Here is a 22,323-nt window from a genome sequence, read left to right on the forward strand (position 1 = left end):
GAGCCGTGGCGGAGTAGCTGGCCTTTAATGCCTTTGTACGGCGGTTGGTTGGGCGGCGGTGCCACTTGTCCCTTGTGCCGAGAGATGGCCTCGAGCGAGGCGGAGATGGCCACCCGCTCGAGGGCAGGTCCGCCGTTCTCGAGCGAGGCGGAAATGCGATTGCGCGGTCGAGGGTCCCGAGGGGAGCCCTCGAGCGAGGCGGAGATGAGTGACCCGCCCGAGGGTAGATCCGCTACCCTCGAGCGGGGCGGAGATTGTTCGGTGGGCCTGAGAGGGGTGCGAATGGGCCACATGCTGGGCTTCTTTGAGTCATTTCCTCTCTTCCGGATTTGGAAGGAGGCCGGGGGGCTTTGTGGGCCCAGTTGTCTTAACATGTGTTTGTGTTTTCGAAAGTGGTTTTAGTACTCTAATTAGGGTGTCCCTAATTGTGGCACCCGACAATTGCTCAATACACATGTAATGTAAATATTCTAAAAAAATACACATGTAGATAAAAAGGAGATATCATATCAATTGTCTCCCTACGACACTACAATTAAATGTTTGATGTTCGGATACATCTTTCCAGCTCATTTCAAACGGTTTCCATCTATAAAACAAAAAAGAAGCTTTGTGCCAAACAGGACCAAATTTATCTCGTCTTATTTCTGTAGATACGCCTAGTGGCGAATTTGGAACATGCAAAATGCACAGCGAACAACAGCACGCAGTCCATCCATCCTGCTGCTAGTTTAGCCTTCCAGGTTATTTTTTATCCTTTCTGCAGGTTGAGCCTGGTTGCGTCAAGAGAACCCAATCTCGCCGCGCAGCCATCGCTGCTGTCAAGAATCTCCTCCATCCCGTACTTGTACCTGAAACCCAGCTCCCCCAACTTGTCCCCCTCAGGTGGCACCCTCGCCACCGCCTCCGTCCTGATGCAGATCCGATGGATGAAACACACATCAGACCAAGTAATCTTGTCAGATCACACGTATGAAACTAGTTAAATGGCGCGGAGGCTTTACTCTCTGAGGATGTCGAGGTGCGGGAACTTCTCGGCGAAGTGGCCGGCGACGTTGTGGATGGTCGGGTACGCGGCGGCGCAGAGGAACCGGCCGGCGGCGGAGGGCCGCTCCATGCAGAAGACGAGCGCGTCGCAGACGTCGTCGACGTGCACCAGCGGCAGCGAGCCCAGGAGCTGCTGCAGTATACGCGGGAGCCCGGAGTAGGCCTCGTTGCGGGACACGGGCGACGCGGCGCTCTCTATCGTCTCCGGGACGCGGCCGAGGACCGTGTCGCCGGCGACGAGGCCCAGGGGCAGGGTCACCACCTCGAACGCCGGGCTCTCGCCGGCGTTGTAGCTCAGGAGTTCCCGCTCCGACTGCACCTTCGACAATATGTACTTCTGCAAATGGTCGCCAGTTTTTGCCGTTAATTGTTAAATATACAGATTCGGCTAAAAGTTAAGGAACTCACTATCAGTCAATACAAATTCAGGGCCAGTAATCAGGAGAAAAATCGTCACTACTTACATCGAAGTGCGCGCTTCGGAGAGGGTAGTCAACATCGAGGGGAGTCCAACAAGATTCGCTGATGAACTCCTTGTACCCGGCGGCGCCGGAGCCGGGCTTCATCAGCGGCGAAGCGGCGGATATGGAGGCGGTGTGGATCACGCGCTTCACCGTCTTGGACTCCTCGCACTGCCGAAGGATCGCGCGCACCGCGTCCACGATGGCCTCCGCCGTGCTCTTGTACTAACAAGCCCACAGCACACGGTTCAATCAGAATCAGCAAATTACAAACCAAAGTTAACGCTGATCCTTTTCAAAAAAAAACAAAGCAAAGTTGAAATAGTTGGTGCTCGGAATTCGTTGATTCCTTCGCTGCCCAAGACCCAAGTCCAATTTTGCCTTTGGAAGGTCAGTTTTGATTTTTCTCCTCCCCAGGAAAAAAGCTTGTGTCGAGCACGCCTGATCATGACTCGTACTGTTCCACAACGACGTACGGGAGCGAATTGGCATACTGCATGTAGCAACACCGCCCAAATTAAACCGGCTTAAGTGCGCTAACTATCATCTTAATACTTAATCAAGTTACTCTGCACTTAAAACGGTGTAATCTGACAGGCTGTCGGGTAAATCCCGATTAAACTACTGTACTCCAGGATCACAATTGCACTAGCAGATCCGTACGAAGACGAGCACAGGTGATACAAGCATACAGAAATTTTCAAATTAATTTACAACACAGGTTTTACATAAAATGTTCGAATACAAACGACAGAGTTAAAAACACAGCGGAAGTTTAAAAAAACTGAGTTCGAAATACAATACGATAACCCCGACGATGATACAAGGTGAGCTCAACATCCTGCCCACCGATGTGATGCCAACCTGCCCGATCTTCACGGGGAAGACGGGGCCCACTCGACGGTCCATCAAGGAGGAAGCGGTTGTCCAATCCAGGACGCACAGACCTCCTCGAAGTCAGCAGGGACACAACCTGCTCAGGAGGGTTATAACAACAACCCTGAGTATACTAATACTCAACAAGACTTACCCGACTTTGGGTATATTTAGCCCATTACCTAGACATGCAAAGCTTTTTGGCGCTGGAGTTCTTTTGCTGAAAGGCTGCTAGCAGTGAACCATTACTTTCATTATTTTAGCTCCATTTAGTACAGCGAGTATTAACTAAATTCGCCTAACAGCTAGAGCACACATAGTGGATCAGATTAAACCTCTATTAAAACTATTCAAAATATCTTCAACTCATTCTCATTTCATCCTTACTACGATGTGACTAAGTGACCAAAGTTCTCTTAATCGAGAGAGACGGCGAATCGATCCGATTTAACCTTGCAAGGTGAACCTAACTCACACGACACGTGAAAACCCCGTCGGGCCACACACGTCAACTGTTCCCATCATCACCCCGACGTCTGAATCACGCCTGCCAAAACCCGGTTGAAGGGTCCCTCACGGCGAACTCCTGGAGAACCCGGAGGCGACATACATTCCAACACCCGCCATCATCCCACTCCCAGAATAGCAGATCGCGATTCAAAGTATCGTTGCAATTCAGGTAATTAGCTTACCGGTTTCGACTACCTCCTACTTCCGGCATGTGGTTAGTACTGTTCAAACTCGGTCAGCACGGCCAACAACGGTACGGTCCTCAATCGACACAGGCGGAGGCTTACTTTCCATCCACTCCATATCCATAACCAAATCCATCTCCGTTCGGTCTCCATTTATCCTTTCTTTTTCTCAAAGATTCATTCTCCACTAACTTTTTCATAAGAACAAGACCTATCTCTCGCGAGTGACAGGAATCACTCGGCTTCTACCGGGTTCCTAATTAGCAAGCAGTTCTAACGGTGCATGCATACTAGTAGAGACCCATAGGTACCTAGAAGAAGCATGCATACTAGGGTTTCATTCAACTCCTAGAAAAACTTAATGCACAATATTTAAATAATAATGTTGAATACTGAAAATAGAGGTTATGCTCCGGGGATTGCCTTGCAGGTCAGCGGGGTCAACAACTTCTTCGCAAGGGGGCTCGCCTGCGTCCTCCTCCTGCTCTCCCGCCTGCGGCTCCTGGATCGGCTCGGCGATCAGCTCGTAGGCGGCTTCATTCGCGGCGTCTACACGTATGAAAAAGAATGTCATGCAATAGATAGGACACAGTGCAATGCATGAGTGCTTATGATGCGATGCATTTCAAAACAATACAATGCCATGCGGTTCAGAAGTTCAACTCGTTTTAGCCTGAAGTGTTTCCTTCAAAATAACAACTATTAAACTTGCTTAGAGTAGCATAGATTAAGACAGAAGCTTGCTTTGTGGAGGTTACACTTGCAGATATGATCTAGCAACAAGAATTTATTCAAAATAACATGATTTTGATAATGCATGCCACATAAATTCTCTTCTTTTCCAACACTTATTGCTAATAAAAAGCATTTACTTAACTCTAGCAAGGTAAACGAAACATAAATAGATTTACATAAAAATGCACAACACCCGCACATGGAATTTTTACAGTGGATTACACATGCAAAGATGAGGCTACTAAATTAATTTCAGAACTTTTAGATCAACAGAACTGCAGATATTAAATAAACAAGCTCAAACACAAAGTAATTTCTAGCAGGGATAAAACTGACATTTGACCTGCATGAGTATTTTTCCTCTGAAGGTTGGAATTTAACTAAACCAACAAAATTGAGTTTGCATTTTTAGCATTTTTCTACAATTTTCTACTATTTTTGGAAGATTTCAGCCATTTTAAAAAATAAAGAAAAATAATAAAAAGGGGGTTGATAGCCGGGCCCCACTGAAGCGTCCCCCCATAAGAGAAGACTTAAATGTGATACAAAGCACCAGTCCCAGGAGGCTGATGCCACATTTATTACATCAGATGGTTCAAAACCGTACAAACCTTGGAGGACACTCGATACAGATGATAATAATAATTAACCAGGCTACGACATAACACCAGACCGCGAACCACATAGGGTCTACTACGGGCTCAGAGTACTGCGACAGCGGAGGCATCTCAACAGGGCCGGTTCCACAGGAAAGGTTGGGTGTAGAACGATAACCCTACTCGGCGTCGTCTGGAACGAAGTCTGGGTCTTCTTCTGTAAAAAGTAAGAGAGGGGTGAGTACAAACGTACTCAGCAAGTCCAACCACACCCACGGAGGGGGTTAAAACAGAATAATATGCATAGGTGAATCAAGGATAAGGTTACGGCTTAAGTTGCAGAAAAACGGCATTTTATGCAGGGTTTTGTTTTATAGAAAACCTTTTAGAAATCAGTTTTTGTTTAACACGGAGTTCAGGTTTTAAAGCTGCTACCGGACTCCCCGTCCGTCGTAGCACACGGCACAACTGCCGGAACCAATTCCAAAACAACTCACACCAGTCCATCCCAAAGAAACACTAGTTATGTGACCACACCGTAACTCGCCCAATACCGTGGGCACGGACTATTCGAATAGATTCTTAACTCTGCAGAGGTGTGCAACTTTACCCACAAGTAGGATACCACAACTCGAACACCGTCGTGTCGGTGTAGATCCCAACATAGCCATTACCCACCATAGCTGAGCCTGACTAGCCATCACGGGATGCACCAAGGGGTCATTGACCGTTCACTTAGGTATAACCGGGCATGAGTCACTCGGGGCTTATCCCTTTTCCTTAGTCACCCGTTGCTCTCAGCTCTCCTGATGGCTATCACACCAACTAGTGGGATTTATGCTAAGCCGTTGCCCATACAACGGTCGAGTGGTTTGCACGAAAGTGGAGTTAGGTGAGATGACACACCAACTCGGTCCTTAGACACGACAAGATGGATATCTCCCTCCTTGCTCTGCCACATAGGCACAAGCACACCAATCGGCAAATCACACAAAAATGCCGTCCATCCCGTCTATACTCATCTTTCGAAAATCCACATTTTATCCCTTCCCACACGCACACATTTTCTTTATCAAATAAATTATGTTATGAGTAAAGTCCTAAGCGTTCTAATATCGATTAACGTCTAAGCAAAATCAGACATTAATCTAGGTGGTCAAGGAATGGTCATCACAAATCAAGGGGTGGCTATCCAACCGTGTTTTCATGCAAGTAAAACATATGCAATTTTATAAAATAGGCCATTGGGTTGTGTTTATAAAAACTAGGGCAGAAACATGCATCAAAGGATGGGATTGAACTTGCCGTCTTCGTAGCCTTCGGGAAAGTCCTGTCCTTCGGGCTCGGGGTCATGGAACTGATCCTCGTTCTCCTGCTCACAATACTGTTCGTTGACGGGCTCTCCCTCGTTCACTCCGTGGTCTACAGCACACACAAACAAGCATTCAATCAATACAAAGATCTATCGTTGAGCCCGAATCGGGAACACATAAAATATGGGGTACGAAGTATTATTTTCGAGTGGTTTCCTAATGGCATGGCCAAGACTTGGTTAAGAGAGGCGTGGTAAAAGTTTCGGGTTGATCAGAGTTCGTTTGGTACATAGAATAATAGGTTAATCAAAGGTTTAGGGGTTAATAAAGGTCTAGGGACCTATTTGTAATTATATTTGGGAAGGCAAGGGCTTGGGTCGTATTTTAGAAACTTCTTGGGTTATTTAAAAAGGGCCAGGGGCTTGGTTATAAATGTTTTCACATAAGAGAAGGGTTTACTTCGGTTTATGATAAAGGAGGGGTTCTATTTGCAAAAGTGTCAAGAGTTGGAAGGGCTCTTAAGGGAATAAAAGAAAGGGGAGGGGGTTCTGGGCATAATCGCCCTTCTTCTTCCCCCTTCTCGCGACCAGAACAGGGGAGAGGGGGAGGCGGCGCTCGGCGCCGGCGATTCGGCGGCGTGGGGGCTTGGCAATGGCTCGGGGTAGGGGAAAAGGGAGAGGGTGGGGAGGCGATTCGATCCCCGGCCTCACCTCGTGCTAGGGTGGCGCGCAGAGGCGGGGTGACGGGAGCAGGCGGCTGCAGCGGAAGTGGCTGCGGCGGCGGCGCTGCGGTCTAGGAGGAAGGGCTAGGGCTAGTGAGTGCGGTTGCGGGGATGGCCGGGGAGCTCGGGGGCTCTTTTATAGCCGAGCTAAGGCGGTGGAGGTGGGTGGCGGCCCGGCGAGGCTTGCGGGCGGGAGTAATGGCGGGCGACCGCGTTAGGTTGTCGCGGAGCGGCGTGCAGCAGCGAGGGCGTCAAGGCCGCCCACTGTGGCACGTGGAGGAGAAGGCTGGGTGCTGGCCTTGGCGCGGGCGGCGAGGCGGCGGCTCTGCGGCAGCACTGCTGCTAGGCGACGCGCGGCGTGGCGGCTGCACACGGGCACAGGGCGAGCGGGACCGGGGCGAGGCGCCAGCGGCGGCCGTCCCGGCGTGCAGTGGGGCGGTGATGGCGGGGCGCCGGTCAGGTGGCCGCGTCGTGGCGCGCAGGGGCAAGGCGGTGCGGCGCGTGCGCGCGAGCGGCGCCGAGCGGGGCAGCGAGCTCGTGCGCGCAGCAGCGCCTCGCGCGGCGAGGGCAGCAGTGCGCGTGCGCGTCCACGAGGCGAGGCGTGTGGCAGGGTTGGGTGGTGTGCGGCGTGGTGGAGGTGGCCGGAGTGCAGGAGCGCTTGCGCGTGCGCGGCGGCGCCGAGTCGGGCGAGCGTGCGCCACTCGGTGTGCCTCGGTGCGTCGAGTGCGCACGGGTTTGCGTGGGTGCGCACGCGTGGGCGTGCGTGGGGAGCAGTGTGTGCACGCGGGGAGTGGGTGGAGCGCGAGCTGGCGGCCGTGGCGGCGTCGCAGCCAGGGAGGGCCGGGGCAGGCCGGAGAGGGAGCAGGGAGTGAGGGGTGGCGCGGGGTGCGGCTCGGGAGCGAGCGGGAGCGAGGCAGAGGAGGGAGAAAGGAAGGAGGGAGAGAAAAAGAAAGGAAAAAGAGAAAAGGGAAAAGAAATGGGAAAAAGGAAAAAGAAATAGAGGAAAAGAAAAATGGGAGGGAGGGAAAAGAAAACGGGGGGGGGGGGCGGTGCGCGCCAGCGGCGACTGCGGCCGCGGTCGGCCACGCGGGTGCGGGCCACGGGAGATGGGGCACGGGGCCAGGAGGGGGAGAGGAAAAAGAGGGGGCGGGATTCGCGGCGGCTGGTCACAACTCGTCGCGTCGGATGGGAAGAAGATGTGACGGGGATCGGATTCGGGTGTCGGGTCGTTCGGGAGAGGCTCCGGGAATTTAGGACTCAGGGTTTAAGTCGAGCTCAACGATAAAAATCCCTTTTAGCGCATGATTTAATTTGGTGAGTTTTCGGAATGTTACACCCACCCGTCAGGGAGCCCAGCCCGACCCCTTCGTCTGCTTCGCCCGCACGCGCGGGCCAGCGCGCTGGCCGGTGCTGCGGCGCAACCCTCGCCGGCACGCGGCGCGCCGGCGGCGGGGCCTGGCCCGGCCGCAGCCAGGGATTCCCGGCGGGGCCGGCGCAGCGGAGGAGGGGCGGCCGTGGGAAGGCACAGGGAGGCTCACGCGGCGGCTCGCGGCGGAGCATGGCGGGGCTCGCGCGGCGGCGCCGCGTTCCGGTTACGGCGGAGCAAGGCGGCCGCGGGAGGGGGCGGCACGGGATTCAGGGAGGCCGAGTGGCCCCGAGGCGCGCGGCCACGCAGTTGGGGCCCGCGCGGAGGCAGCCTGCGGCGAGCGCAGCGGCGACGCTCGGGTGGCCACGGCGGCGCGGAGGTGGTCCAGCGCTGGCGGTGCGGGATTCAAGCGGGGAAAGGGTTGGGAAGGAAGAGGAGGATGCGGCGAAGCTCACCGTGCACTCGATTGGAGTGGAGGAGGGCTGGGAGAGGGAGCTCGACGGAGAGGGGTGGAGCTCGGTGAAGCTCCAATGGCGGCCGGGTTCGGTGCGAGGCCGATTCGGCCGGGAAACAACTCGAACGGGCTCGGGTCGGGCTGGGCATTCGGGAGGATCGGTTCGGTTCCTCGGTTCCTACAGAACTTCGGTTCCTAGATAATAGGTACCGATCGGTTCTTTTTAGAAGCAGGAACCGAACAACTTCGGTTTCGGGTAGTTCGGTTCGGTTCCGGTACTTACCGAAGGAACCGAAGTTTCAAGATGCATAAAAACAGCTCATTCAATAGCAAATTTTGACAGCACCTCCTCTAATTTTAGCACCAATCCAAACATCAATTCAAACAAGCAAAAGTAGCATTATAGTAGCAGCATTACATCAATTCAAACAAGCAAAAGCAACGGTAGCATTATAGTAGCAGCAAGCATTACAGTACAACACGTAGATGTTTTTGTTGTCTCAAATTCAAATGACCAACTCAGTAGCAAGCAATCAAGCATTACATAGAATTCAAGTCTCCAACTCAGTAGCTCAGCAGTCAGCACCAAGACCAACAGGCAACAGCAAGCACCAAGCACCAAGCACCAGCACCTTCAGACTTCAGTAGTTCAGTCCTTCACAATCACAAGCTGAAATATTATTTGCAAACTGAAACGAGTAAGAAAAAATAGAATTGATGATGAGTATATGAATCGAAGAAATGATATACATTTATTTAACTCACATGGTCATTTATCTTTAGATAAGCTCTTGTTCTTGGAGCTTTTGCTTGGCTGTGAGCTGATGTTGGTGGATGTAACCATCTTTTTTTTGCTGCCTTGGATTTGTGACGGTGCAGCATGTGCATCAACAATGGCCTTGTCCTTGAATTCTTGAATAATTTCTACAAATAGAAAACAGCAAACAAAGGATACATTAAATAATTGTTGAAAATTGAAAACAGAAAACAAATGGTAAAATAGAGCTACCTTCTTCTAGTTTGGCCAACTCTTCTGTATTTTCTTCAATATTGATAGGAGTTGCTCTTCTAAGCCAATCTTGAGTGCAAACAAGAGCTTCAACCATAAATGGAGTTAGTGAAGTCCTAAAATCATCTAGAATCCTCCTAGATGTGCTAAAGGCAGATTCACTAGCAACTGTGGAAATTGGCATGGCGAGCACATCACGAGCCATTGTGGACAATATGGGAAATCTAGTAGACTGCGCCTTCCACCAAGCAAGAATATCAAACTTTTTTTTATCTTCTTCACACTCTGTCCAATTACTCACCTCTTGCTGCAAATCCTCCTCAGACATCTAGCAAAAATATACAAATTATCAGTTATCACCACTACAAATCCCTAGTTCCTCACATCTAAAATCAGTGAGGCACTTACATTGCAAGATGCAATTGATGTAGCCGTTGTGGACTTCAAGCAGGAGCTGGCCTCGCCGGGGCACTGGGGCGGGCGCTGGTGGTCTTGCGGCCTTGGCGTCGCGGTGGGTCCCCGACCGCGGTATTACAGGCACAGAGTCTGCTGGAGAAGGAACAAACGGAAGTTAATGAAGTAAACTGGTAAAGGTTTCTCCACCCCACGACCACTTAGCAAAGTACCCAAAATTACTACCCAAAAACAGCGACCAGTCAGTCAGCACCCGTCCATGAACTTTGGCCATGGTTTCGCTAGGCAGACATCCCTCAAAAAATTAAAAAAAAGATGCCAAGACTAATCATCATTTGTATACAAGCGGGCAGGCTAACAAGACTAATTGGCACTCTTGCTAGCCTCTGCCAGAACTGCCCAAATAGCTAGGTAGACGAGCGAGAAAGTTGGTGAGCAAGGGCCGCCGGCCGGGTAGCATTGGCGGAGCTCACATCCGGCGCCGTGACAACGCTGCTGGGCCTCATCCGCGACAAGATGCTGCTGCTGAGCGGTGTCCGGGGCGACGTGCAGTTCATCAGGCAGGACGGCGCCTCCCGGCGGTGAGCACGACGAGCAGGTCCGCGCCTGGACGAACCAGGTCCGGCTCCTCGCGCAGGACTGCAACAACTGCTTCACCACCTATCGGTACTACGGCGACCCCGACATCCACCGCGCCCGGGACGGCCTCCGGCGCTACATTTAAAGGCTTCCCTGGTTCGTGAAAGGAGACGCACCTACGGAGCGCCGATCTGTCCTCCCGTGCGGCGGCACGCGGGTCTGCGGAGTCGCCGGGGCACTGTGCGCCGATCTGGTGATTCGCAGCCTCCCAGGCGCAGCGCAGGGTCTCGGTCCGGCCCGTCGCGGTGGGTGGCCCGTGGCCGACCGCGGACGCCGGACGGGGGTTGCCGGGTTGGGGGGGCGGGCGGAGGTCAGGTGGGGCGCCGCCGCTGGGGGTGTACGCCTGGCCGCCTACGCTGCGCCTGGGAGGAGCTGGGAGCCTGGGATGGGATGAGTCGCGTGCGTGATGTTAGGGTTGGGAACTGGGGAACGGATGATATTAGGGTTTTTAGGTGGAACGAACTTACATTGGGCCTAATGGGCTGAATTTCGGTTCTTCGGGAGAACCGAGCCCAAGTGCCGAATATCCCGAGAAACTTCGGTTCCTTAGATCATGGAACCGAACAGGAACCGAACTTCTTCGGTTCCGGTTCCTTCGGTATCGGTTCTCGGGTTTTTTTGCCCATCCCGAGGCTCGGGGAGAGGCGGAGTGGGTGCGGGGTGAGGTCGCGCAGCTCTGGGCTCGAGGAAACGAGGCGAGGGCAGCGAGGTTTGGCCGGCGCGACGAGCGGTGGCACTGCACGGGCTCGGCTCCGCTCGCGACGCGAGGAAGGGGAATGGCGAAGCGAAAACGGAGACGGCACTGGGATTATAAGCTCGAGCTTGAGCGGCATCGAGGCACGATGGCCGACACGTGGAGGCGCTTGCCGGCGTCCAGACGTCGGTATGGGCGTCGGGCGTCACAGTGCCGAGCACATGAGACTCCTTTGAATCAATTTGACTTGAGTTTGACCCTCCAAAACTCAAATTTCGATATAGGAACTTGAAATTTGGCCAAAATAAAAGTTGTAGAGTAAAAGAAGGTCTACAACTTTCGTTTTGGGCGAAAGTTGATTTGGAGCTCGGATCAAGGAGAAAACCGTAGACGAACACGACTAAAACAATGTTTAACGCGCGGACTCGGTTAATGCTAATGATGCGCTTAAGCCATGATTAGCGATTAAACACGATGTTAGCGTAAAAATTAACACTGGGGTGTTACACTGCACCTTGTTGCCGGCGGCTTCGAGCCCGAAGAGGGTGGCGAGGAGGAAGACGAACTGGCACCCGGCGATCGCCGACGCGAAGGTGGCCGCATCTGTGACAGAACCGCCAAATTAAAACTCAAAATTAAGCGAAATGACCATCATTTGAACACATCAGACATATTTGGGTTAACGGTTTAATTTGACAGCCCTTTCGGAACTGACCTTCCGATCGAAACAAACACCAGTAGTCTCACACGAAGGTGAGCGCAGGCAGTACAAACATATCGAGTACATGCAAATACAACTACAATACAGAGTAGAGTGCATTAAGTTTTACAAACCTGGTTTAATTATATAAATAATATACAAGTGCACTTCAGTTTAAAACAAAGTTCGATACAAGAAACCCGACGTCTATGATACATGAAGCGCAGTGTCGAATCACACACTCAGCCCACAAGTGTGTGATTCGGTAACTAGCAGGGACTAAGCATCTGGTTCGGCAATTTCCCAGCCATCCGCGTCACGACGGATGAACTTGGCGCAGTAAGGACAGAAATCTACATCTGTAGGACCTGAAACAAATGTTGCAACAACCCTGAGTATTCTAATACTCCACAAGACTTACCCGACTATGGGTATACATAGCCCATTATCTAGACATGCAAGGCTTTCTAGCTGTGGATTATTTGCAGAAAAGCCTCTAAAGGTGGATCCTTACTTTCAATATTTTAGCTCACATTCTATATAAATTAATATCCTCTAGGCATTTGCAGAACTCTTTCTAAAACAAACATAATAGAAGATCAATTAATAATCTCAACATTTCCTTCAACATATACACTAATATTCCATCTCATTACTACGATGCGGTGCTGAGATCAAGGTCCTCATATCTGAGAGCGACTGACGGCGAATCGATCCGATTTAACCTTGCAAGGTGGAGCTAACCAACACGGCACGTATTTGCTCCGTCGGACAATACAAACCAACCATTCCCCTCCCCGCCTCGAACTACAGGACCGCCCCACCAGCGTATAGTCAGTCGAGCTCAACGAGAGACCACCAAAAGTAAATACATGCATCCCAATTCTCCGCGACTACTCGACTCGCCCTAAGGGGTGGGAAGGAGTCCTGTACTTTCGAAGCAAGGCAGTACTCGGCTTACCAGTTTCGACTACCTCCTACTCCCGGCATGCGGCTAGTACAATTCAAACTCGATCACAGGGTCAGACAATGAACGGTCCTTAACCTACACAGACGGGGCTAGCCTTTCCCCGCCCGGTCTCCATTTTCTTTTCCTTCTCCAACCTATTCCAATATTCCATCTACTCAAAATAACGAGATATCCTATATCTCGCGAGTGACCAGAAATCACTCGACTTCTACCGAGATCTTATTAAGCATAGCATTTCTATCGTCCTATACATACTAGTATAACTCCAGGGAACCTAGGGATCATGCAACTAGAGTTCCAAATAATTCCTAAACCTAATGCACAAGTAATAGAAACATATATAGATGTCATAAATTTGAAATAATAGGATGTGCACCGGGGCTTGCCTTCGGGCTGCTGCTCAGTGCTAGTGTCCTCTGGGCCTTGGGCCGGGTCGTCACGAAACTCCAACAGGGCTTGCTCCGTCTGCTCCTGCGGCTCCGCGATCACCACGTACATGAGTTCCTCGGTCGCGGGTTCTATATGTATGCATATGAGACAATGAGTAAATGCTGATATGACTTTGTAATTAGAAGATAAACATTAAACAACTTAAAAATTTACATAAAATGACGCATGTATGGTGATAATTAACTTAAACCCTAAGTGCTAGGAACAACTAATCTACCTAAGTATCAAACTAGAGCACCATTTAATATCAACAGAACATGATTTGCAAAGACATTTATTAACTTACTTCTCATGATTATTATAGAATCTTATATATAAAGATATCACCTATCCCTATGCAAATATACTAGTTAGGTACACTTTATAATCATGTACTAAGCTATGTATTATGAACATAAAAATTTTTCAGGGACACCCTCATGACTAAAATAAGCTACCAAAAAATTTTCATAATTTCTGGATGAATAGATTAATAGATTTATAGAAACTAATTAAGCAAGACTAAACACCATTTAAATTTTTGCGGGGTAAAAAGGTTATTTTGCCAGCATGGATATTTTTCCTTTATAGATCTTATGCTAACAAATCTATCAAAATTTATTTCATATTTTTCACATTTTTCCTTGATTTTACATGGATTTTACAAACTACAACCGAAATTAAACAACAAAATAAAAGAAAACCCCCCAACTCCCCCCTGACCAGCGGGCCCCACTGGTCAGTGGGAAGGGCGAATTGCCCTGCCCGGCCACGCACGCCGTGGCGTGCAGCGGCCCGCCAGGCGCAGGGCCGAGGGGCCCGCGGCGGCGGTCCGCCCGGCGGCGCGGCAGCAGCGGATCCAGGCGGGGCCCATGCGTGCGCACGGCCCAAGGCAGCGGGGTGACTCACGGCGGCGCAGCTCATCCCGGCGGCGTTGGAGCCAGGCGGCGGCGGAGTGGCGCAGGGTGAGCGTCTGCGCGGCCGGGCGGCTCCGGTGTGCGCGCAAGCATGGCGTGGGGCAGCGTGAGAACGGCCCGCGTCGTGCGGCGGCGACAGGTAGGTCGGCCGGCGGCGGCATGGCCGCGTTCCGGCGTTGATGACACAAGAATCGAAGGGAAAAGAGGCGTACGAGTAGGGGCACCTCACCTAGGTTCGATTTGGGCTGCTGGACGAGGGAAAGGATGGCCGGAGGTGGGTTGTCGGCGTGCGACCAGAGCTTCGAGCGGCGGCGGCAATGGCGGGTTGGGAATCTTCAACCCGTGGCTCTGTAGGCCATGGCCGAGTTGGGGAGAGGCTTGAGGCGTAGTGTAGAAGGTGAGAAAGATGGAGATGGAGGCGATTTGAACTTGGCGGAGGAAGTGCGACGGATTTCACCACGAGAGCGAGGCCGGTCGGCTCTGCTCTGCCTCTGGTTTGGTTCGGTTGGAGGAAGAGGAACGGGAGTGCGAGCGAGAGTGAAGGCAGGTGGCGAGCTCGGGAAGACGTCGTGGACGACTTGACGACGTCGCCTCACCGGGAAAACGGGGAAGCTCCTCCGACGGACAACGCATGGCGGTGGAGGAGCTTCGGAGGGCACCTCCCTCCATACCGTGCACTGTGCGGCACAGGGAGAAGAGAGGGTGAGAGATTGACATGTGGGGGCCACGTGTAAGCTCCAATTTTTGAATAAAATTTTGTATTTTCATTTGAATTCCAAAGTTTGGATTGTTACAATCCTCCCCCTAAAAGAAATCTCGTCCCGAGATTTAGGAGAAAAGTGCCGAATTGAGAGGAAGTCGGAAAATCATATACCTTGGTATAGTTGGAGCAACTCAGGACATTTGGACTGAACAAATTCCTCCGTTTCCCAGGTAGCTTCTCGCTCTGAGTCGCTCTGAGTGATTACTCCATTGTACCTTATAGAAATTGCTGGTTTGATTTCGAGTGACCCGAGTCTTGTGATCAACAATTTTCACTGGATGCTCTGGATAGACAAGATCGGGCTCCACTTGTAACTTCTCTATGTCAATTATTTTTTTTGGAACACGGAGGCATTTCCTGAGCTGGGAGACATAGAATATATTATGAATCGCGGATAATTGGGCAGAAAGTTTCAGGCGATATGCTACCGGCCCACATCGCTCAATGATAGAGAAAGGCCCAACATAGCGAGGGGCGAGCTTTCCCTTCACACCTAAGGGGCTATATAAACAGAGAGAGGGCGCCTAAAAACCCTAGCCCTTTTACTATTCACGAATACTGTTCACGTGATAAGTCCACCCCACCCTATAAATATAAAGGGTCACGGCCGATTAGGAAATCCAATCGATCAAATCAATACAACTTTTATCTTTTTACTTCCAAGGCATATCCAACGGTACCTGTACAATTGGTTGCAGGTATTTGTCATCCGGTCAAGCACTCAAGACTCTCGAATCTCGACGACGCCCACGCCTCGGGCGCTCGATCTCTAGACCAGGCCGACCAGCCGCAGCAACCATGCCCCCGCATCAAGGAACGACGACGCCAGCGCAGCGCTCTCGGCGAAGTAGAGGTCGTCCATCCCGTCCCCGAAGATAGCCGGGAAAAAGAGCCAGAACGTGGTGCCCGCCCCGAACCCCACGACGAGCGCGCGTCGCCACCACGCGTGGCGGCGGCCTCGCCCCGGCGGCGCGCCGGCGCGCGCACCACCGCTCAGCGTAGACGCACGCGCCGTGCAGAGCGAAGAAGGCCGTGACCCGCCCCGTGGGCGCCCGGAATGTGAGGTAGTAGACCACCACCTCGTGCATGAGGCCCGACACGAGGAACGTGGCGAGCACGCCGGCGGCGGCGCCGAGGCGCGCCCGGACGGGGTCGTAGACCGCCGCGCGGAGCGCCGCGGACGCCACGAGGTTCCACCGCCGGCCCCAGAAGTCCCCCAGCGAGGCCGAGAGGTAGGGCCGGTCGAACTGCGGCTCCATCTCCATGCCCAGCGCCCGCCCCGCCACGGCGAGGCACGGCAGGAGGGAGTCGAGGATGCAGTACATGACCACGCCGTAGAGGGCGGAGGCGGCGTAGGGGTGCATCGTGTCCTTGGAGCGGGAGAGGAGGCGGACGGTAGACGCCAGGACGGCGACCTTGACGCCGGACGACAGGAGAGGCATAGCGACCGTCCCCGCGGCCGTGGCAACGGCAGCGTCGTCGTCTGCCGCTTGGCTCCGCGACCCGCGCCGGAGCCTGACGGGGAGCGCGGCGGTGAACACGAACAGGAGGGGGAGGAGGGCCGGGTCGAGCGGGCCGCGGCCGAAGGCAAGGAGGAGGAGGTTGAACTTGCCGAGCCAGACCAGGAAGAAGGCGGCGAGGCCCCGGGCGCCGTAGAGCGGGATGGAGAAGGGGAGCACGAGGAGGAGGGCGAGCACCGGGGTGAAAGCGAAGAGGCGGCACGGGCCCGGGCGGATGGACGCGGCGGAGGCGCGCGCGTACAGCATGCCGGCGGTGACCGCCAGCGGGACGGTGGCGACGGAGTGGTGCATGGCGTCGACCGGTGCGTGAAGTTGGCGGCTACTGCGAGTGGAGCTCGGGAGTTGGGACAGGCCACATCGTCTTCACCATATACATGGCCGGCTGCTCCCAAAATCCTCAAGGGTTTTTGGTGTGTGTGTCACACCCTCGAAACATAAATTTGTACGCAGCACACTCTACTCTTTGAATCTCTAGCACACCACCAAAATGTGATTTGGTACCAAGCACACTACCTCTAATAAACTATCGTTTTCCATCCCAGGAGGTCAGAGAAGAATTGTAGAAAGACAAAAGTACCCCTGGATTCACCAACTCTGTTCGCTCCGCAGCACCGGGACCTTTATCCGTTCGTTGTGTCCTTCCCTTCCATCCCCAAATCAGATCCCCGAGGGTCCTAGCAGGCGGCGGCGGCGGCGGAAACAGGCGGTAGCAGCGGCGGGAGCAGGCGCGCAGCGGCAGGCGCAGCCAGACGGGTGCGGGTGCGTGGCGGAGCTGGCTGGCGTGTGGCTGGAGCAGGTGCTGGCGCACGGCTCCGGCTCCGGCCCCGTCCGGCTCTGGCGACCCCGTCGAGCTCGCGGGCGGGGACCTCGCCGTGTCCGCTTCGCCAAGAACGACGTGGCCGTGGCCACCGCGGTGCGCGTCGGCCGCGACCAAGGCTGGCTGCTGGCGCGGAACACAATGAGCCCGTCGTCAGGCTCGACCGCCTGCACTACCTCTTCACGTTGCCCGACCGGGACGGCACGTTCCTCAACTACGGCATCTCCTTCGACGCCGCCGCCAACGCCAACTCTGCCGCGCTGGCAGCGCTCGACGGCTTCCTCCGTCCAATGCCTGCTTCTCCGCGCCATCCTCTGCGGTCGCCCCGTGGTCAAAGAGCTCCAGGCCGCCACTGCAGCAGCAGCAGCAGCAGCAGATGGCTGCGCCGGACGCGTACTGGAACGACTTCGCGCCGAGGATTGACGGGTACAACAACGTGCTCGCCAAGGCCATCGCTGCGGGCCCCGGCCAGCTCGTCAGGGGCATCTTCATGTGCAGCGAGGCATACGCCAGCCAGATGCCCGTGCAGTCCGTTCTGCCAAGTTCGGAAGCGATTGGAGAATTTCTACGCATGACGGACAGCCTGACACTTCTGTTCCTTGCAGGCAGTGGCGAAGCTAGATTAAATTGGAGGGGGGTGCGCTTGCCTCGTGGGTGCATAAGGTTGAGTCATAGGGGTTGCAAATATGGTGAAAATTTTAGCATGATTACTGTTTTTCTATTTTTTAGGGGGTGCATTAGCACCCCTAATCATAACGTAGCTTCGCCCCTGCTTGCAGGTTCAGCGGGGAGCTGATCTCTTCCGTCCCCAGGCTGCCGGCGCCGCGAGCAACCGAGTCGGCGGAGCTGGCCGGAGCAGCCAGGCGAGCACGAAGCGCGGAGCGGTGAACATGAGCCTCAAGAGGTAACTGAACTAGCTCCCGTCCTCGTTCTGGTCGGTCTGAAATCTGAATTGCTAGTCCTCTGCCTGACGATTGTGCCGGTCGATCTCTGCTGTTCTTCAGGGTGAGGAAGCTGTCAGAGGTGATCGAGCAGATGAGCCCGTCCTTGCTCTACACAGTCATCTCGGTGACCGGGTCCATGGCATGCTCCAGGCTCTTTTAAACAGCCACGATGGAATGTTCCAGGCTCTTTTAAACAGCCAGGGTATTTTTGTCTTTTTACCCCTCATTCTCTCACCTCTCAATCTCCAAACATTTGTTTATTGTGGGTAATGTGCTACGCACAAAAGGAAGCATTTAGTATAGACTATATCAAAAATTGGAGTGTGCAGCGCACAAAAAAAAAATTTCGGAGTGTCCTGCAGATTAAAAAAAAAAACCCAATCCTCAAAATAGAAGAGCTGACCGGATGACCATGACTCAGCCAATCCGTTCGAGCTTTGAAAATCCACGCTCATGTATAGCGCACAGTTTGTTAAGTTTTGGAAGAAACATCGTGGCGGAAAAACTGTAGTTTTCCCTTGCGCTTGCTAGAATTAATACAGCAAACTTGGGGCTCCAAACAACTTGAGCTGTGTTTAGATGAGGAGAAAAAGTGGAAGAAAAAGTCATATCAGTCACTGTAGCACGCTGTGGCATTTTTTGTTTGTTTATGGTAAATATTGTCCTACCATGATCTAACTAGACTCAAAAGATTCGTCTCGCAACATACATCAAAACTATGCAATTAGTTTTTTTTTATTTAACTACATTTAGTACTCCATACATGTGTCATTTGCTATATTTAATATTTCGATGTGATAAGAGATGTGATGAAAAGTTTGAAAAGTTTGGAAATTTTATGGGAACTAAACACAACCTTGAATAATAGAGCTGACTCCAAACTGGCAACGTCGCTGCTTATAGTGATAGCTGACGGACCAGCAGGTCCGAAGACCTAATTAAAGAACAGCACAGGCTACTTTAATAGTGGCGCAAGTGACAGTCAACATTCAAAGGACGTGTGCGCAGCGTCAGCGACCGAGCGCAACCATGGCTGTGTTCAATTACAAAATTTCTCTATCTAAACTTCACTATTCATCTATTACATCAAATTTTTTATCTCATACATGAAATATTAAATATAGATAAATAAAAAACTAATTGCATAGTTTTGATGTACACGACGAGACGAATCTTTTGAGTCTAGTTAGGTTATGGTAAGACAACAATTACCACAAACAAACAAAAAATGTTACAATGTGCCACAGTGTCCGATGGGACCCTTTTTATCCCTATTTTACGGAACTAAACACAGCCCGTTAGGACGGATCCGCCACCGTGCGTTCGACATCGCATCCACCGTCCCTTCCTCTCCACCGTCACTTCGCTTGCGATAAAGCTGCCGCCGGCGACCTTCAATTCGTTGCAGCCAGAGCCCCGTTTCCGTGGGAGGGAGAACAAGTCATGGCAGCATTTCCAACAGATTACTCATTTTTTATATTCTATATATTTTCTTTCTCCATTACCAATAACACTTATAGTATGGAGGAAAAAATTCCTATATTTGAGCAAAAAAGAAATGTTTTGGCAATCACCAATTTTTTTAGTCTTGACGATAGAATTTTAAATCTACTAAAGTATATTTAATTATTAAAATAGGTTTTAGTATCAAGGAGAAAGATGATTAATCCGCTGGATAAGCTCTCGCATTTTTCTATATATGAAAGTTGGTTCCCACGACGCAACGCAGGGGACATTATCCACGTCGGTCAAAAAATTTACATCATTGGATGGTGAATCGATGACTTACATTCATCCCACCGGCAAGTTACTGTTTTTATAAATATCTTCGCTTCCGCAGCTTTCTCCTTCCTGCCGACACCTCTCCAGTAGCCTCTGGTCTTCCCTCAGGTCCAACTTCCCCGCATCCGCTGCAGCTATTGCTCCACCTCTCCTCGACCGTGAGGTGGTGCGCGGCACCCGGCCTCCTCACAGAAAATGGCGAGGACACAGCGTCGGCGTCCGAATACTGGAGCTCATCCTCGCCGCTTTGAGCTCCACCACTACCGACAAGATCTCTGACCATGGCGGCACAAGAACTGTCGCTCCTGCCGCCGCCTTCACTTCCTCTTCTTCCACCGCTCTCTACCTCCACTACCCCTTGCCCCTACCCATGCCTCTCAGCCTGGTCCAACCCCGGCCAGCGCGGCCGCCTCCGCGCGTGAGCTCCGCCTGAAGCCCTCAAATCGAGCCCAACGACAGGTGCCTAGACTCAGTCAGCCTCACCTCGCCTCCAACGCACCTCCCTCTCCGCATTTCGATCTCGCCTCCCGCGCCGCCTGTCGCCACCTGGCCAGATCTCGCCCTCCCGGCACGGCAGCCATGGATCCGTTCATCCGCAGGAGGTGGTGGTCGTGAAGCAACATCAAGAGGCAAAGGGGGACACCAAGCTGAGGTACCGGAATTTCATCCATTTGGTGGTGGCCGGCCTGCTCGGCTCCAGTGTCATCGCCATCGAATCCGTGGCAAAGGGTGTTGCCGGCCCTGTCTACGACTGCTTCCACCGTTTGTCCGTCCACACCCTCTGATGAGCCTATGGCTGGACAAATTAATTCAGGCAGCAACTCTTTGGATGAGAACAATGATTCAATTGTTTTTGATGAGCCTATGGCTGGACAAATTAATTCAGGCAGCAACTCTTTGGATGAGAACAATGATTCAATTGTTTTCATCCAGTAATAATCTAAAAGATCGTTGTTTTATAAAGTTCGGTGCATTTTCAGAGGATGTGAATCTAATATTTCAAGGAGACAATTTTCTTAAGAAAATAGAAGCAACAAAGCAAAGGCGTTTTATCAAATCTGGTTATGTGTCTTCTCGTGAGAATATTGAGAAGCCCAGAAAATATATTTTTATTGGTCTCATGCAGGTTGAAATTATTGAGGAGACACCAAGTTGATGGATTGGGCGTGCTGCTCTGCATTGTGCGAATAAAAAGGCATTGGTAATGATGGCAGCTTAATATAGTCACTTATATTCTTGCTGGATTATTGTATTATTAGTTCCATGTAGTAATTTTCTATAGTCAGGTTTTGGTAGACGCAGCTTTAATTAGCAAGACAATTAGGGAGTCCGATTGGCCTTTTGTTTGGGTGCCTGCGCGCACCATGTATTTGAGTCAGACTGGGTCTTTTGTGTTGAGTCCATCTCGACAGTCTGATGGGCCGAGGGCTGGCCTGCGAGCCATAAAGCCAGGGTAATGACCCTTGTGTAGAGATTAGATTGGATTTTATTTGTGTCTCTCGTCTAGGGTTTCTCCTACGAACAGCGAGACGCCGTCCGATCTCATCTACCTTGCCGATTCTTCTGGATCGTGATTGGGAGCGTGATCAGGATTGTTTCCTGGGTGCGCTACTCCGGATTCTTCAGTGGATCCCCATCTTCTGATCGTGGTTCGTCATGGCCGCGGGTGGGAGATTTATCTAGAGATTGGTTTGCATCATCTATTGTAAGCCGATCCTCTAATTATTTGCTACTGTTGAGTTCGGATTTATCAAACAGAATTAGTTTGGTCTTCTGGATTGCATCTATTCTATCATTTGGCTGAGTTCTATTTACCTGAGATTGCTATTTGAGATCAATGAGATCCGACTTTGCTGGAATTATCAAATATATTGTACTGTAGCAATCTTAAATCTATACTGAAGAGTGCGGCTGCTATTTATTTAATCCCCTTTGCACTCTGGTTGGTATAGCGTGCAACAAAGGCCTTACAGTACCTGTGCTTGATTGGCCGAGATATATTTGGAAACCAACTATTGTTGCTCCTGTGGCGCCGTGTGCTATTTGTAGGATAATTGGAATATTAAACATCAGTATCTAATTATCTTGCAGCCACACTTGTTAATTATTATTGCTAGCCAAGAGCAAGATTGACGAATTTCAGAAAATTATTTTATCTTGCTGCTTGTACCGTGAAAGATCAGACACACTCCCGGACATCGTAGGCGTGTCCTTATCAGTTGGTATTCAGAGACAGGTTGTTCACGGTACTTTTGACATTATTGCTATTGATCTATGATGGATCAACTTTATTTGCTCGATGAGATGAAATTTATGCCACAACTGTCTCTCGCAACAAGTCCTAGTGAATACTTTGCTTGGCAAGATGCCATGGAGAATTTCTTTGCGGGACGTGGATTTAGCTCAGTTGTCAAGATGTATTATGCCGAAGAGACATTTGTTAAAGATGTTTTGCATTGGT

General features: G+C 51.6%; 1 protein-coding gene across 1 annotated transcript in view; it reads right to left on the reverse strand.

The window, feature by feature from the left end:
* Positions 1 to 449: 449 nt before the first annotated feature.
* LOC120704120 (putative anthocyanidin reductase) overlaps positions 450 to 22,323 on the reverse strand; it is a 74,854-nt gene continuing 52,980 nt past the window's right edge. The window contains exons 3-5 of the mRNA XM_039988394.1: positions 1,512 to 1,733; positions 1,005 to 1,384; positions 450 to 911 (exon numbers count right to left, since the gene is read on the reverse strand). Coding sequence (XP_039844328.1) covers positions 752 to 911; positions 1,005 to 1,384; positions 1,512 to 1,733 — 762 coding nt within the window. The 3' untranslated portion in view covers positions 450 to 751. The remainder of the gene's footprint in view (positions 912 to 1,004; positions 1,385 to 1,511; positions 1,734 to 22,323) is intronic.

Source organism: Panicum virgatum, chromosome 4K (assembly GCF_016808335.1).
Source record: "Panicum virgatum strain AP13 chromosome 4K, P.virgatum_v5, whole genome shotgun sequence".
Taxonomy (NCBI): domain Eukaryota; kingdom Viridiplantae; phylum Streptophyta; class Magnoliopsida; order Poales; family Poaceae; genus Panicum; species Panicum virgatum.